General features: G+C 37.8%; 1 protein-coding gene across 2 annotated transcripts in view; it reads right to left on the bottom strand.

Moving 5' to 3' along the window:
• Positions 1 to 794: 794 nt before the first annotated feature.
• Positions 795 to 17,864, bottom strand: part of fbxo10 (F-box protein 10) — a 56,838-nt gene continuing 39,768 nt past the window's right edge. Inside the window, exons 8-11 of one of the 2 annotated variants that reach the window (XM_069925791.1) lie at positions 13,513 to 13,788; positions 4,828 to 5,138; positions 3,301 to 3,482; positions 795 to 1,781 (exon numbers count right to left, since the gene is read on the bottom strand). In XM_069925791.1, coding sequence (XP_069781892.1) covers positions 1,595 to 1,781; positions 3,301 to 3,482; positions 4,828 to 5,138; positions 13,513 to 13,788 — 956 coding nt within the window. In that variant the 3' untranslated portion in view covers positions 795 to 1,594. The remainder of the gene's footprint in view (positions 1,782 to 3,300; positions 3,483 to 4,827; positions 5,139 to 13,512; positions 13,789 to 17,864) is intronic. The other variant, XM_069925802.1, reaches the window with a different exon arrangement.

The following is a 17,864-nucleotide window of genomic DNA, read 5'->3' as shown; positions in this document are numbered from 1 at the left end:
TACACTGAATTGGCATCAAACAGTTTTTGACTTGAATTTAAGGTCTGGAAAGTATATCTGGCATACAAGTCAACCCCCTTTTTTGAGGGTTTCATGACTACTTATATTCCAAAGTATACAGTAGGTTATATCTTAAAAAACAATGATAAGAAAATTTTATGGTGATTTTGTGATCAGCAGTCTAAAATCCATGAAATACCCCCAAAAGTATTCAGGAAGAAAAATCTTCATTGTTCAGTAGAAACAGGCATTTCTGTAGCTACTAGTTTGGTGACAGAGCATATTAATATACTTGTAAAATCCCTTGTGATTCTCCTTTACCTTGTACACCAAACCCATCTCATATTTTTGCACTCATGATTTCCCTCTTAACTGAACTGTTGCATCTAGTTTTCCCTCAAGGGATTTGTTTGATCCCAGTGCCTACACCTGACACATGCCTTCTTTATCCCAACTGACACCTCAATATCCTGCCAGAAATGCCCTCCACTTTAACTGAAACATTTTAACATTGCATCCCACTTGTCAGAGATCTCTTTAACTGCAAGCTGCCTCTTCCAATCACCTTTGAGAATTCTTGTCTGATACCATGGAAATGAGCCTTTCCCCATTTTTGGACTTTCAGGACCAATCCTGACTTTTTCCATAACCATTTTAAAACTAGTAGAATTACAGTCACTGGTCCCAAAATATACACCCCTCCCCGGACACTTCAGCCAACTATCCTGACTCATTTCAAACACTAGGTCCAGTGCTCTCTACATATTATTTGAGAAAACTTTCCTGGACATAGTGAATAAGTTCCTCCCTGTCCTAACCCTATGCCACTCCCAGTCAATATGAAGAAATTTGAAATCTTCTACTATTACAACTCTAATATTCTTACAGCTATCTAATTTCCTTCTAAGATCCACCCATCTAACCACTTTGGTTGATTCCCCCAAGAGTATCCTCTCTCAGTACTGCCATATTACCAGATGTATGGAAAATACATGACTTCTGGGCCAAAAAAGGATCAACTTTTACACAGAATAGACTATGACACAAGTATATATAGTATTCTCCCTAATCAAAAACACATAATTGCCTCCTCTCTTACAACCACTTCTGTCGATTCTATTCCCTGGAACACTGAATTTATAATCCAGCAACTCCTTCAATCGTGCTTCTATTATCGTGCACTGCATACAAAAAGGAAAATTAGTGTGGAAATTGTACTTTAGTCTGTAACCATCACTTTTCAGTAATCCTATGTCATAAGAGTGTGTATTCATTATACCTTTCCAACACATTAGAAATATTCAGATCCCAAGCTAAAAGCAAAGCATTTTTTGCATATCTGTCTGGAATCTAAATGCACAACATATTATAATAATGCAAAATGTGCTATGAAACCAAAGTTTTAATAAAGTTAACCTTTGATTGAAAGGTTGCTCCAAATGGAGAAGAAAGTCATGATTTTTATTCATTTATCTTACATTCAAGGTAAGCTGTGAAATAGTCAATTAACAAAATGTGAGCGCCAAGTTTGTTCATTATTGAAAATACATTTGAGATATGAGGCTAATTTTGTAATAAAGTTGATCTTCAATCATTAAACAATGGAACAAAAAATGCTCCCATTGTTACGGCAGCCCCTTTCAACTCTTGCAGCTATTCGAGTTGTCATAGATGTAACCCGTTGACTGGTCTGGACTATAGAGAGGGGTCGATTTGATCTATCGACAAGCGGCCTTGATGGAGGATTGTCCAACTTCCAGACTACACCAGATCTGCAAGAACTAAGATAAAATAAATTTCTATTATGGACAAGGATAATAAATAAAACTTAATAAATAAAACTGGAGAAAAACCATAAACAATGTCAACATTTCAATATCAAAATTTTGAAGCCTATCTAGTGTTTCATTGGGTGGAAGTATAATGACTTGAATTCCAAATTCACAAATCTAAACCCCAGAGAAAGTGTTAGCTGATTAGAGTTGGAACTGCAATACGAATGCTAGAATTTGGCTTAGAATCTATTGGTCCTAAACCTGTTGCCATGGTGATAGAAGTTATATTGTAATTTTCCATTAATATTAACTGTGTGCAGTAATGCATAGAGAGGGTCCACCTGATGGTATTTTGTTGAAAGCTCAAATGTGAAAGCTACATTTAAAGAACCCACATTTCACATCTTAGCTGCCAGAGTTGCTATATCAGCATTACTGCCACGGACCCAGGAGAACAGGGAGCAGAGGGACAGCACTACTACGATGGGTCCTGCGGCCTGGTTCTAATGTTAACTGCTTCATACAGGCTATAAATGGCCTGTTAAAGGAGCTGATTTTTAAAGAATATACTGTAACCTTGGGATCTGGGCAGCACACTACAAGATGTTGTTGACTCAAGGGGAGCAGTAGAACATCACAGAGAGAACACCTCATAGGAAGGTGACCAGGGCAGTGGAGCTGCAAGGAGCTCAGTGGCTGAAGGACCCACACAGACTGGCTCACGGGAACCAGATGCTGAGGACAAGAAGGGCTCTTGAGGGACTTCAAGCACTGCAATTTCTTGATCATATTGGAAGTTTTGATCTGGAGCTTGGGTTGCGATGGTTTGAGTTGGAGTCTGTAGCTGAAGTATATTTTGCTTCGAATAACTGCCTTTAGTAAAATTTGGCTAGTTGCTATATTTCTCCATCTTACAACTGCTGCTATAGTTAAACAGTATTCAGTAACTGTAAAACACTGACATTCCTAGAATTATGAAAATATAAAATAGAAATTCATTTAAAATCTAGAAGCCTTATATTTCCTTGACATTCAATGACAGCAATATTGAAAAATTATTGAAGCTTCCTATAGTTTCTGTGATAAATTGGTAATTTTGAAAGGCATATAGACACAATTAAAAGCAGCATACAGCATGGTTATAGGCCCTTTCAGCCCACAAGCCCATACCACCCAATTAACCTACAGCCCAGGTACATTTTGAAGGGTGGGAGGAAACCGGATCCCCAGAGGAAACCCAGGCAGACATGGGAAGAACATACAAACTCCTTATAGACAACGCTGGATTTGAACCTTCGTCGCTGGCACTGTAACAGTGTTGCACTAATTGTGCCATATCTTCCGCAACACAGTTTATATTTCTCTCCCACTCCTGAATAGAAGATCCCATCTAACACAGCTCATCCATAGGATGGATGGGCACAGAAAATAAACAGATGGGGAATAAACTGCACAAATGAAGCCACCTGACCCATCAGGAACATATTCAAGCCAAATTTATGTGTTAAAAATACAAACTGCATACCTTTTGCTGCATGATAAAACTTCATTGCTCTGAACAATACATTCCTCTGAATTTTCAGTTTTTTCTAAAATGGTCTTTCCTATCTTTCCTTGGAATATTTGATTTTCTTGCACTGATCCTTTAGCTCGGTCCAAGATGGCAATTCCATAATCGTGAAGAGATTGGATTCTGTTCCTTGTCACCTGAAGCAAAGTGCATTGAAGTATTACTTCACAGACTCCTCCCAAATGTAACTATTTGTTCTTTTATTGAACCTAAAGCTCAGCTACATTTACAAAGCTCCTTGGTTAACATTCAATGGCTCTTAATCAAACGCTTAATTCAAATAAGATATTAAATCAAAATGAAATAGTTCCTTTGCACTTTTTATTTTTAGATCCAAGAACAATCTAAAACTAATGTCAATTATTTCAAGGATTGTTAAAAAACAAAAATCTGGAGACAGAATTGTTAAGTACCAAAAACAAAATGACACCACCTATGGCAGAATGATTTCACAGCAGTATTCTTCTCTGGTTATTAGTTCGAATTGCACTCCACAGCACAGCCAGGGGTTTTATGTTTTGGAAAAGGTGTTAACCAATAGTTTGTGTCAGGAAAAATATTGCATTGGAGGATAGGAGAAAAATATCATGTGGCATTATAATAGTGAGGGATATTCTTTCATGGTAGATGAATCCATCAAGCAACACCTCATAGCACTACATGGTGAGGCTGTCTACAGCCAGGTTTGGTGACACTACACTTCTGCCATCCTAAAAAAAAGGACAGTGCGGCATTCCTCATTCTACAATAGCTTTTCCTGAGTCGTGAACACTTAATTAACATTTAGCATTTGTCTTAACTTCAAGTTCAGGTTTATTGTTACATATATCAAATAACAAATAACATTTTTTGCTCAGAAATGGAGTTCAGATTCACGTTCTGACCACCAGTTCGTTCCAGAGCTTGGAAGATTATAATCTAGATTGGCACTTCAATGCAGTTCTGAGCTTTACTTCCTGGTAGAAGTACCATCTTTTGGATATTAAGCACTGTGTGATGCTTTGGGCAAATGGAAAAGATTTGGTGTCACTATTGGGGAAAATACGAGTTCTTGTGTGTCTGGGCCTACATTTAAAATTATCATTACTTAAAGCAAATCAATAGGTCATTTATGTTAGATGGACTTAATTTATAAAATAGCTTCCCCATATGCCTTGAAAACAATAGAGATTGCATTTTGTGTAAATTATTTACCAAAATTTACATGGGAGCCAACATTTAATTTTTGAGTTATGGTGCTTGTATAAAAATCATGTATCACAGTGAAGAGGCATGGGTCTTCCAAAAAGAGCATTTGTTGCAACGAAAGTAAAACAGCACAAAAAAGAGGCATTTTCTGGAATACATTAGAGACCAAAATTTGCATTGTATACATGATACACAATATACAAAAATTTTAATACAACAGTAATTCTAAGGCCAGAAAATAATGACTTTGTCCATATGGATATAGACAGTTTAAAATTATAATGAAATACTTACCTTCATATCTGCATTCTCGAGTAGCTGTAACCCACATCCATGGTTTCCCAGAATGTCATTCTCCAAGACAGTACCTTCACCCTTCGAGGTTACACCATGGCTGTTGTTGTCATAGATACCATTGCCCCGAAGTTCAACCTTACATCCTGCTTCTACAAGAACTCCACCTACACTGTTGCAAGTGATGCTGTTGTTCGTGATGTGGGTGAATTGACTGCTCTGATAAACTGCAATCCCATTATCATGGTTGGCATGGACTGCATTGGCTGTAATGTTGAGTGTCTCACTGCTTTTTATGTAGAGACCAGCAGCTAATGTGAAAAAATTAAAAGAAAAATGCATCAGGATATAAAATTGTTAGAAAAGCGAGAAAAAGACTGAAAATACACAAATTTGCAGTTTCCTTCAGGCTTTTTATGCTTTATGAAAATATATTGGCAATAAGAACACAGGCAGGAACATGAACATAATGCTATACATTACTACAACTAGTATTCTCAACGAAAGAGCATTACAGCTATAATGTGATCTAGTTGGTATGGCTATTATGGGGCTGCTAGTTCCACAAGAACTGTTCAAGTTGAAAGCCCCTTGCTAATTTCAGGTGATAAATGCAGTCTCATCTGCACAGCAGTATGCTGTTCTGGCATTCAAGTTTATTCTGTCATTTTGTTAGACTCATCCTGGCCTTTCTCCTGCTTCTATTCTCAGTTCCAAAAAATTTATTCTCAACCCCAAGGCTCAACAGTTAAGGTCACTAAAACTGTTTCTCTCCTACACTGGTTTCCTCACACACTGAACCATTTTTTTGTTCTTGTATCAAATTTCCAGCATCTACAGATTGTCTTTGCTTTCTGATCAGAAATTATTCACTGGGAAATGTTTTGGTACAGACAGTGGCATCACAAGGGTTGGTGTCACCCCCTCTTCCCCACCCCATGGGCCTCCTCCCATACCAGTACTAATGTTACTGATACATTGTAATTCCTGTGTATTACTGAATTTAATGGCAAAATTTAAATTACACCATTAAATTACAATATCATACGTACAGCCTAAATGTATTTACATAGTTTCAAGTGGTTAAAGTGAAAATTTGGAAAGAAAACAATAGAATCCAAAATAAAAACTTTCTAGATACATGAGATACATTACTAATTACCACAATATTGTAGCTAAAACACCAGAAAATTTGACAAAAGCAACGACTACAAAATCACCAGCAGCGTTGAAAACAACAGCATGTACTTGTAGCGTGTGCAGACGAAACCATATGATTGAAAGCGTCATTGCAATTGGGTAATAATAACAGTTCTGATCGGAGCGCATTTGAAGATTCACAAAGTAAACTTGCATCGAGTTTTAGCCTTGATACATGTAAGCCGGGGATATGAAAACTGTTCATGTTGTTATAACTAACTACAGGGACACTTTTATAGAAAATAATATATTTCTGCTGAAACACTGCACAAAATTTTTTTTTTTATCGACAATCGTTTTGGTGTCATCCCTTCTAATGGTGCCATCCAGTGAGGTCTGCACCCCCTCTAATGACACCAGTGGTGTTATGGACCCACCTTTTGGACTATGGAGTGTGGCTTTAAAGGATGGATTTCGACAGAGAACTGTGTAACTCAGTGCTGGTCTCCCAAGGTCAAGCTGTGCAGATAAGAATGAAAATGTGTGTGAGTGTGGGTAGACTGTGTTCATGGACTGACCTGGGGTTTTGGGGACTTTTTCTTTTTTTTTGTTTTGGACTCATGGGGACAGACTGAAAAGGTCTGAGTTCCCCCCCACCACACTTTTTATAAAATGATTTCTGTATATTTACTATTAGAGGCATATTGTGGGATTAATTTGAGTAAGATATCGTATTGTTAACAGTTTTTAATAGAGTTAAAATTTAACCCTTTTGTGTTGTGTCCTCTTTGGCTTGGCTTCGCGGACGAAGATTTATGGAGGGGGTAAAAAGTCCACGTCAGCTGCAGGCTCGTTTGTGGCTGACCAGTCCGATGCGGGACAGGCAGACACGATTGCAGCGGTTGCAAGGGAAAATTGGTTGGTTGGGGTTGGGTGTTGGGTTTTTCCTCCTTTGCCTTTTGTCAGTGAGGTGGGCTCTGCGGTCTTCTTCAAAGGAGGCTGCTGCCCGCCAAACTGTGAGGCGCCAAGATGCACGGTTTGAGGCGTTATCAGCCCACTGGCGGTGGTCAATGTGGCAGGCACCAAGAGATTTCTTTAGGCAGTCCTTGTACCTTTTCTTTGGTGCACCTCTGTCACGGTGGCCAGTGGAGAGCTCGCCATATAATACGATCTTGGGAAGGCGATGGTCCTCCATTCTGGAGACGTGACCCATCCAGAGCAGCTGGATCTTCAGCAGCGTGGACTCGATGCTGTCGACCTCTGCCATCTCGAGTACCTCGACGTTAGGGGTGTGAGCGCTCCAATGGATGTTGAGGATGGAGCGGAGACAACGCTGGTGGAAGCGTTCTAGGAGCCGTAGGTGGTGCCGGTAGAGGACCCATGATTCGGAGCCGAACAGGAGTGTGGGTATGACAACGGCTCTGTATACGCTTATCTTTGTGAGGTTTTTCAGTTGGTTGTTTTTCCAGACTCTTTTGTGTAGTCTTCCAAAGGCGCTATTTGCCTTGGCGAGTCTGTTGTTTATCTCATTGTCGATCCTTGCATCTAATGAAATGGTGCAGCCGAGATAGGTAAACTGGTTGACCGTTTTGAGTTTTGTGTGCCCGATGGAGATGTGGGGGGGCTGGTAGTCATGGTGGGGAGCTGGCTGATGGAGGACCTCAGTTTTCTTCAGGCTGACTTCCAGGCCAAACATTTTGGCAGTTTCCGCAAAGCAGGACGTCAAGCGCTGAAGAGCTGGCTCTGAATGGGCAACTAAAGCGGCATCATCTGCAAAGAGTAGTTCACGGACAAGTTTCTCTTGTGTCTTGGTGTGAGCTTGCAGGCGCCTCAGATTGAAGAGACTGCCATCCGTGCGGTACCGGATGTAAACAGCGTCTTCATTGTTGTGTCCTCTATTGTTGCTGTTTTGGGGCGTAACAGTGGATACAGATCCAAATAAACCAAAGTGCACATTTATTAGCAAGTTTGTATCAGAGAAAGCATTGCTCTGGGGATTGTTGACAATTGTGCAAGCCACCAAACTCAAAACAGGCCAGACAATAGAGAGCCACATGTTTTCCACATTTAATTCTGTCTTTATCATGGCAGTGTGCCTGCCACATTGACCACCGCCAGTGGGCTGATATCGCCTCAAACCGTGCATCTTGGCGCCTCACAGTTCGGCGAGCAGCAACCTCCTTTGAAGAAGACCGCAGAGCCCACCTCACTGGCAAAAGACAAAGGAGGAAAAACCCAACACCCAACCCCAACCAACCAATTTTCCCCTGCAACCGCTGCAACCGTGTCTGCCTGTCCCGCATCATACTTGTCAGCCAAAAACGAGCCTGCAGCTGACGTGGACATTACCCCTCCATAAATCTTCGTCCGCGAAGCCAAGCCAAAGAAGACAGAAAGAATCCACATCTCACCAAATGAACAATTATGCAATTAAAAAGGATAGGTAAGAAAATACATCAAATATTCAGAGTAACAGCTCCATTCTGGAACTATAACAAGCGATAAATTTGCTTAGTGTTCTGCATGCACTATTTTCCCTGGTTTCCAGTTCCATTAAATCTTTCTAAAGATATTAGACAAGAAAGGTTGGCACAGTGGTTAGCTCTACGCCTTTACAGCGCCTGTAATCAGGACCAGAGTTTCAATCCCGCACTGCCAGTAAGGAGTTTGTATGTTCTCATATCTGCATGGGTTTTCCCCAGGAGCTCGGGTGTCCTCCCACCATTCAAAATGTACCAGGGTGTAGGTTAATTGGTGTAAATTGGGTGGTATGGACTCGGCCGAAATGGCCTGTTACCGTTCTGTATATCTAAATTTAAGTTTTACAAAAATTCATAAAGATGACGTTGAGAGTCCTTTAATCTGTGCCAAAAATGACCAGATAACATAAAATTACAGACAGGGGCAGATGTATTTCCAGAACAGAATCTAAAGGAAACAACATGAATAAGTGGCAGGAAGAGCAATCAGATGAGGATTAGTAGAAGTTTAGGAAAACGTCAGCAGGCGTAACCGTCGACCCACACAGATCAAATCCTCCTTTCAGTAATAGATAAAGGCCAATACAGAAAGTATTGAATCAACTGGATAAAGTGACAAACAAAACACAGCATACTTAAATAACATATTACAAGCCATGTTTAGAGATTTTCATGAATAATGATTGCCATTTTAGCTCATTTATTCTCTCCAAATCTGTGTGATGGTGTAGCACATAGGATCAGAAGATTGCCCTCCAGGTCCCATGCAATTTCACATGTCTCTAGGGTGATGGAACAGCAGTTGGGATCAATCTCACCCCACCCCCAACTCATTCATCTTACTAAATATGCTGCGAATGTCAGAGAGGTGTTCTGCTCTATTTCTTGCCTCCAAACTTATATCCAGATAAATTTCCTTTTATGGTCACTGTTCAATTCCCCGACCCTACGCAAAATTAACAAGTTAACTTTTACAATTTCTGTCTTTTCTGGTATGACAGCTTAACCAGAGCTATAGGAAAGGTGTTGGAGGCCAAGATCAATGGAAGGTGGGCAGGGGGTGCAGGTTGGAGTAACAATAGCTTTAACAAACTCACTGTCTATTCAAGGTTAACTGGATGGTTTTTACAGCAATTCAACCAGGAAACATTCAACAACATCACTAAAGTGGAATTTAAAACCTAATCCTTTAAACTTTAAGCATGCAAATTCCACTAACATGATTATATTTCCTAAACTGGGCAAAATTCACAATTAAGAAAGGGGTTTGATTCAGGAACTTTGAGCATTGTTAGCTAATCCTGTCCCAAATGAGATTAATGGAAATAAAACAGAGGAAAGTAAAGTAGGTGACTGAAGCAATAATATGTGTTACATCAATATCAGAATTATCCCCACTATTCTGAGACATACAAACAGGATATCTTAATTCTGGATTGATTTTCATGAATGGATTAAAATTGGCTCTATTGTGTCTTACATAAATTTGTGTCCCATTCCTTGCATCAAATGCACAGAGCAAAGTGTGACACTCTTTAATCATAGTAATGGCATTATTTACCTCAATTCTTCATTCATTCACTCATCATTTAAAAAAAAAACCACAAAGTTAAACTGAGGTTTAATTGAGTAATAAAGCAGAATTGCAGACCTACAATTTCTAAACATGAACAAGTCATTAGAGCCAAAATCCATGTCCACGTTCATGCTGCACCCAAACTTTCTATTCTTGTGTCCTTTGTACGTATTTATCCTGCTTTTAAAGCCATCTATAGAGTTTGCTTCAATTTCATGTACTATTACTTTCCAGATTCTAACACCATTTCTTGTACTATAATCATGTGGACAAAACACACAATGATTTTATATAACAATTACAGCACAGAAACAGGCCAATTTAGCCCTTCTAGTCCGCACTGATCCAAGTACCCTCCTCTAATCCCATTTACCAGCACTCTGCTCATATCCCTCCATCCCCCTCCCATCCATAAACTTATCCAACTCTTTCTTAAATGAGAAAAATGACCCTGCCTCCATCACCTTTCCTGGAAGCCCATTCCACACAGTAACCACTCTGAATAAAGAAGTTCCCCCTCATATTATTCCTAAACCTTTGCCCATCAATTCTCAACCCATGACCTCTTGTATCCATCTCTCCTACTCTCAATGGGAAAAGCCTTTCCACATCAACTCTATCTATCCCTCTCATTATCTTAAAGACCTCTATCAAATCCCCTCTCAGCCTTCTACGTTCCAAGGAATAAAGATCTAATTTGCTCAATCTTTCCTTGTATTCCAGATGCTAAAACCCAGGCAACATTTTTGTAAATCTTCTCTGCACTCTCTCTATCTTGTTAATATCCTTCCTATAAATTGGTGACCAAAAATGCACACAGTATTCTAAATTTGGCCTCACCAATGCCTTGTACAGTTCCATCATTACTTCCCAACTCCTATATTCTATGCACTGATTTATATAGGTAAGCATACTAAAGGCCTTCTTCACCACCCTATCTACATGTGCTCCTACCTTCAGGGAACAATGCACCATTATTCCTAGATCTTTCTGCTCCACTGCATTCTTCAATGCCCTCCCATTTACCACATGTGTCATGCTTTAATTATTCTTTCCAAAATGAAGCTCCTCACACTTATCAGCATTGAACTCCATCTGCCATCTTTCTGCCCACTCCTCTAAGCAGTTTAAATCCCTCTGCCATCTTTGAAAACCCTCTTCACCATCCACAATTCCCCCTATTTTAGTATCATCTGCATATTTACTAAACCAATTTACCACCCCATCCTCCAGATCATTAATATATATGACAAACAGCAATGGTCCCAATACCAAATCCTGAGGTACACCGCTTGTCACCGGCCTCCATCCTGACAAACAATTATCTACTACTACTCTCTGGCACCTTCCTTCCAGCCACTGTTGAATCCATTTGACTATCTCCAAATTAATACCCAGGGACTTAGCCTTCCTAACTAACCTCCCATGCGGAACCTTACCTAAGGCCTTACTGAAGTCTATATAGACAACATCCACTGCTCTACCCTCATCAACATTCCTAGTCACCTCTTCAAAAAATTCAAGATTGGTCAAACACGACCTTCCACGCACAAATCCGTGTTGTATCCCTGATCAGACCCTGTCCCTCCATATACTTATATGTACTATCTCTAAGAATGCTTCCCATCAATTTACCTACCACAGACATCAAACTTACAGGCCAATAATTGCTAGGCTTGCTCCTTGAACCCTTTTTAAACAAAGGAACCACATGCGCAACACGCCAATCTTCCGGCACTATACCTGTCTCTAAAGATATTTGAAAAATCTCTGCCAGAGCCTTCGCTATTTCCTCACTAAATTCTCTCAAGGTCCTGGGGAAAATCCTGTCAGGACCTGGAGACTTATCCACCTTTATATGTTTCAAAAGCTCCAGTACTACATCTTTCTTAAACACTATAGTCTCCATATATACCCCCTTTGCTTCCTTCACCCTGCACAGTTCAATATCCTTCTCCTCAGTAAATACTGAGGAAAAGAAATTGTTCAAGACCTCCCCCATCTCTTTTGGCTCCACACACATTTGTCCTTTCTGATTCTCTATTGGACCAATTTTATCTCTCACTTTCCTTTTGCTATTTACATATTTGTAGAAATCCTTTGGATTTATTTTCACCCTGTTTGCTATAGCCACCTCATACCTTCTTTTAGCTTTTCTAATTTCTTTCTCAAGATTCTTTTTACATTCAATATAATACCCAAACATCTCCTTTTTACCGTTTCTTATATTTATTGTAGTACTCCCTCTTTTTTCGAACCAAGTTTCCAATATCCCTTGAGAACCATGGCTCTCTCAAACTTTTGACCTTACCTTTCAACCTAACAGGTATATAAAGATTTTATACTCTTAAAATCTCTCCTTTAAAAGACCTCCATTTCTCTATTACATTCTTCCCAGAAAACAAATTGTCCCAATCCACCCTTTGTAAATCCTTTCGAATCTCCTCAAACCTAGCTTTTCCCCACTCAAAAACCTCAACTCTGGGCCCAGACCTATCCTTTTCCATAATTATCCTGAAGCTAATGGCACCATGATCACTGGACCCAAAGTCCCCCCCCCCACACATACCTCTGTCACCTGACCCATCTCATTCCCCAACAGTAAATCCAACACAGCACCCTCTCTGGTTGGTACCTCCATGTATTGATGTATAAAGCACACATCTTACAAACTCCAACCCCTCCAGATTTTTCACGGAATGGGTTTTCCAATCAATATTCGCAAAATTAAAATCCCCCACAATCACTACCCTGTACTTATTACAAATATCTGATATCGCCCTACTAATTTGCTCCTCTAATTCGCGTTCCCCATTTGGTGGTCTATAATACACCCCTATAATTGTAATTTCCTCTTTCCCATTCCTCAATTCCACCCTAATAGCCTCCCTGGACGAGCCTAAGCTGTAATATTTTCTCTAACAAGTAGTGCAACTCCACCCCCTCTTGCACCCCCCCCCCTCCCCCGGTTCTATCACACCTAATGCAACTAAATCCAGGAATATTTAGCTGCCAGTCACATCCCTCCTGTAACCATGTTTCAATAATTAATTTCTATAAACTTGCATTACACATGCTCATTCAGTTAAAAAGTGTTTTATTTTAAAAAACAAAGTAACCCCTCCGATCTAGTTTTAAATTTTAGCACGGTAACAAGCTATTTCAGCCCATGAGACCGTGCCACCAATTACACCCATTAACCTACACTCCTGGTACATTTTGAATGGTGGGAAGAAACTGGAGCCCCCGGGGAAAACCCACGTAGACATAGGGAAAACTACAAATTCCTTGCAGGCGGTGCAGGATTCAAACCTCGGTCCTCATCACTGGCTTTGTAAAGGTGTTGCGTTAACCACTACGCCAACCGTGCCGCCTCAGCTGTGGCATCTGGGATGACTGTGATGTCCAATTTCCAACTGCCAAAACCAAATGGTCAAAGATCCATGATGAACTAGTTTCAGATCATTATCACATTGATCATCCACTTACCGCCATTGTGATTGATGTTGTTAAATTCAATAAGTGCTATAGTGATTGGCTTGTGCGACATATATCGCTCCTCATCACTGTCAAAGTCATTTTCCCAATTGATGATCTCCCATTCGTCATTGAAATTCTCATTGCCTCCTTGATTGCTGAGGTAGTCATTGGTGTCATCTTTGCGACAGAAGACAGCCACTCCATAGATGCTGTTGCGGCTGATCTGGTTATTGGCAATGTGGGGGAGACTAGAGGACATAACCCATACACCACAACCCTTATTACCTAAATAAACATACAAGAATGAAGTTATTAGTTAAAAAAAGCAGAAAGATTGTTCAAAATGCTTTAAAAAAAAAAAGGAGGTTTTATGTTTTCCTTCCCCTTTCTCTGAAATATAATTCTTGTTGAAATCCTGTTTTTCTAGTATTTCATCTGGTACCCAATATGTTAGCAGAGATTTTTTTTCTTCCAAACTTTATTTAAAGATAGAAAAAACATAACATACAGTCTAGTAATCATCAAAATTTAATTTTACAAAGATATATATATATATATATATAAAAGAAAAAAAACTGGAAAAATAAAATAAAAACCCCAAACCCACTCTCCCACCCGGCTCCCTTAAGGGGAGACAAAAATATAAATTATATATTTTAAAAAATTATAAATGTTAAAAACAATTCAAAGTATATCTAAATGCATATATTCCAAATACAGAGACCATTTGCTAACAAAAAAGGAATAATTGTCATGTAAATTATAGGTAATTTTTTCCATAACAATACAAGTTTTCAATTCATTTTGCCAACGTAGTATATCAATCTCTGTATTGTCTTTCCAAGTACTCGCAATACATTTACGTGCTACTGATAACACCAAATGCATAAAAGCAATTTGAATTTTATCCAAACCCAATCCCCCTCAACGAAATCAAATTACCCAACAAAAAAATTGTTGGGTCTAATGGTAATGTAAAGTTATACAGTTTTTCCAAAACTACTTTAATTCCTTGACAAAATGATTCCAAACAGCATGTAAAATAGTTGCAATACATGAATCACATCTAAAACATGAATCTGAATTACTAAATCCATATTTTTTCAGTTTCTCCGGAGTCAAATATAATTGATGTTAAAAAAAATTCTAATTAACCATTCCATATCTTACATTAGTCAATGTGATTACATTATCCTGACACATATCCGCCCAATCATCTTCAGGAAAAATAAACACTAAATCACTCTCCCACTTAAGTTTAGATTTTTCCCAATCCGGTTTATACATATTATCTTGTAACAAATTACACATAACCGAAATATAACCCTTCTTTGGTACAGAGGAAATCAATGACTCAAATCTCGACAAAGTAGGTAAATTCATCTCTCTACCATAATTATCCTTTACCAAGGCTCAAAGTTGGTAATACACAAACAAAGAAAGAATTTACAGATATATCAAATCTCTCTCTCAATTGGTTAAAAGAAATTGTCCCTTTTCAAAACAATCCTGTATTGTCTTTAAACCTTTAAAATTCCAACTCTTTAAATAATTATTAAACATTGTATAAACATTATTATACAATGGAGTTAAAATTGATAATTTATCTTTTGGTCCCAAAACCCTTTTTTTTTTAATCCAGATCTTTAACGAATGTTTCAATACTGGCATATTGTATTCCTGTAACAAATTCAAGTTCCAACGAAATATAAATTCATGTACCTCAACTTCAGAAATACACGCCATTTCCACCTAAGCCCAGCTAGGAGGTTGATCTAGATCCATCAACCTGCTAATAAACTTCAATTGGCCGCTTCATAATAATTTTGAAAATGTGGTAACTGAAGTCCACCTAACGCATATTTCCATGCAAGTTTATACAATGCCACTCGAGCTAATTTACCTTTCCATAAAAACTCCCGCACTACCTTATTTAAATCCTGAAAAAAAACTTTTGAAAGTAAACAAGTTATTGACTGAAATAAATATTGAATTCGGGGTAAATATTCATTTTAATACAATTGACCTTACCAATCAAAGTTAATGGAAGATCTTTCCACTTAATCAAATCTGCTTTAATCTGTTTTAATGTAGGCACATAATTTAACTGATAATGACTGATAATGTCTACAAACACACCTCAATATTTAATTTTATTTGTTCACCTTAATTTTGTAATAATTTTTAATTCTGAATAATCTCCTTTTCCAACTGGTAAAATTTCACTTTTATCCCAATTAACTTTATGTCCTGATAATTCTCCAAATTTCGACAAACACTCTTGTAACTGCTTCAACGACCGTTCCGATTCCATCAAATATATCAAGACATCATCTGCAAATAAATTAATCTTATAATCTTCATTCATAACCTTCATCCCTATAATTTCATAATTTTGTATAATAGTCTGAGCTAATGTTTCATTACCCAAAGCAAATAAGGCTGGTGACAATGGACAGCCCTGCTGAATTGAATGACTTAACCTAAATGGTAAAGAAATCTGACCATTTGTCACCACCCTAGCAATCTGGTTCGTATATAAAGCTTTAACCCAACCAATAAGGGCCAAATTTAAACTTTTCTAGCCCCTTAAATAAAAAATCCCACTCAACCCTATCAAAAACCTTTTCTGCATCTAGTGCAACCACCATAGAATGGTTAGGCTGCTCTCGGTATGCATTGACCAAAGCAATTAATCCAAGAATATTATCTGACGCATTTCTGTTCTTAATAAAAACCTGTTTGATCAGTATGTGTCAACTTGGGTAAATACATAGCAAGTCTATTAGCTAATACTTTGGCTATAATTATATAATCTACATTTAATAAAGAAATAGAGATCCATTAAAAAAAAAGTGTCTTCATATAGACCTATCTTTTTATGGAATAACAGTTATTAAAGCACTTGAACAAGATTCCGGCAACTTCTGTTCTTCAGTAACTTGTTTTAACACATCTCCAAATACATTAGATAAATCATGATACAAAGACTTATAAAATTCCACAGGAAATCCATCATCCCCTGGGGACTTTCTATTTGGTGCTTCCTTGATTTCAAAATCTGTAAATGGAGATTCCAATTCCTGAATATCTTTCTCATCTAATACTGGTAACCTTAATTTAGATAAATAAGATCCAATAGAACAATTATCCTGCTTCCCCTCAGAAGTATATAATTTTTGATAGAATTAATAAAACTGATTAATTTCCTGAGGCTTAAAGGTAATTATTGAATTCTTTTTAACGACATTAGTAGTCCAAGATGCCTGTTCAGCTTTCAATAGCCAAGCAAGTACCTTGTGAGCTCTTTCCCCAACTCATAATAACGTTGTTTAGATCGATTAATTAAACGGTCAAACTGATGTTTGTAAAGTATTATAACGCAATTTCAATTTCGCTAATGCAACTTTTTTGTCTTCGGTCACATCCTTCTGAAAATCTTTCTCTAACTCAGCAATCTGATTTTCCAACATTAAACTTTCTGCCATATATTGTTTCTTAACTTTCGTAGACTAATAAACTGTCCCCTCAAATAAGCTTTTAATGCGTCCCATACTACAAAATGACTATCCACAGAGTTAATATTCTCAGTCAAAAATAAAGAGATATGGTCTTTAACAAAAGTAACAAACTCTGTTTTTTTCAATAACATTGCATTAAACCATCTATATGATGAACGTACCACTTCTGATCTTTCACAGGAATAAAGTAATAATGAATGGTCTGATAGAACTCTACTTTTATATTCAACTTGCAATGATCTACCCTGTAGGTGTGCTGATACCAAAAAAAATCAAACCTAGAAAACGAATCATGTCGTGATGAATAAAAAGAAAAATCTTTCTCTGTAGGATTAACCTTTCTCCAAATATATACCAGATTTAAATCTTTCATCAACACATTGATTTGTATTGCCGTCTTTGATTTTCTTATACTCATCGGGTTTCTGTCCAATAAAGGTTCCAAAACGCAATTAAAATCTCCCCCAACTAAAATATTTTCATTAACTTGAATTAACAATAAAAAAGCTTCTGAAATAAACCACTCATTATCTATATTAGGTGCATAAAGATTAAGCCAAGTCCAAGATTCAGCAAAAATTCTATAATTCACCTGTAAATCTCCACCTACATTTCCCTCTGAAGATTCCAATTCAAATGATAAATTTTTATGAACTAAAATCACCACCCCTCTTGCCTTAGAATTAAAAGAAGAAAAAAAACATATGTCCAACCCAATCTCTTTTCAATTTCAAATGTTCCTTTTTGGTCAAATGTGTTTCTTGTAAAAAGGCAATATCAATTTTCATTTTTTTAATATATAAGCCAATACCCTCTTTCGCTTAATTGTATTATTTAATC

Source organism: Narcine bancroftii, chromosome 1, assembly GCF_036971445.1.
Source record: "Narcine bancroftii isolate sNarBan1 chromosome 1, sNarBan1.hap1, whole genome shotgun sequence".
Taxonomy (NCBI): domain Eukaryota; kingdom Metazoa; phylum Chordata; class Chondrichthyes; order Torpediniformes; family Narcinidae; genus Narcine; species Narcine bancroftii.
This window is presented reverse-complemented; position numbering and strand designations above follow the sequence as displayed.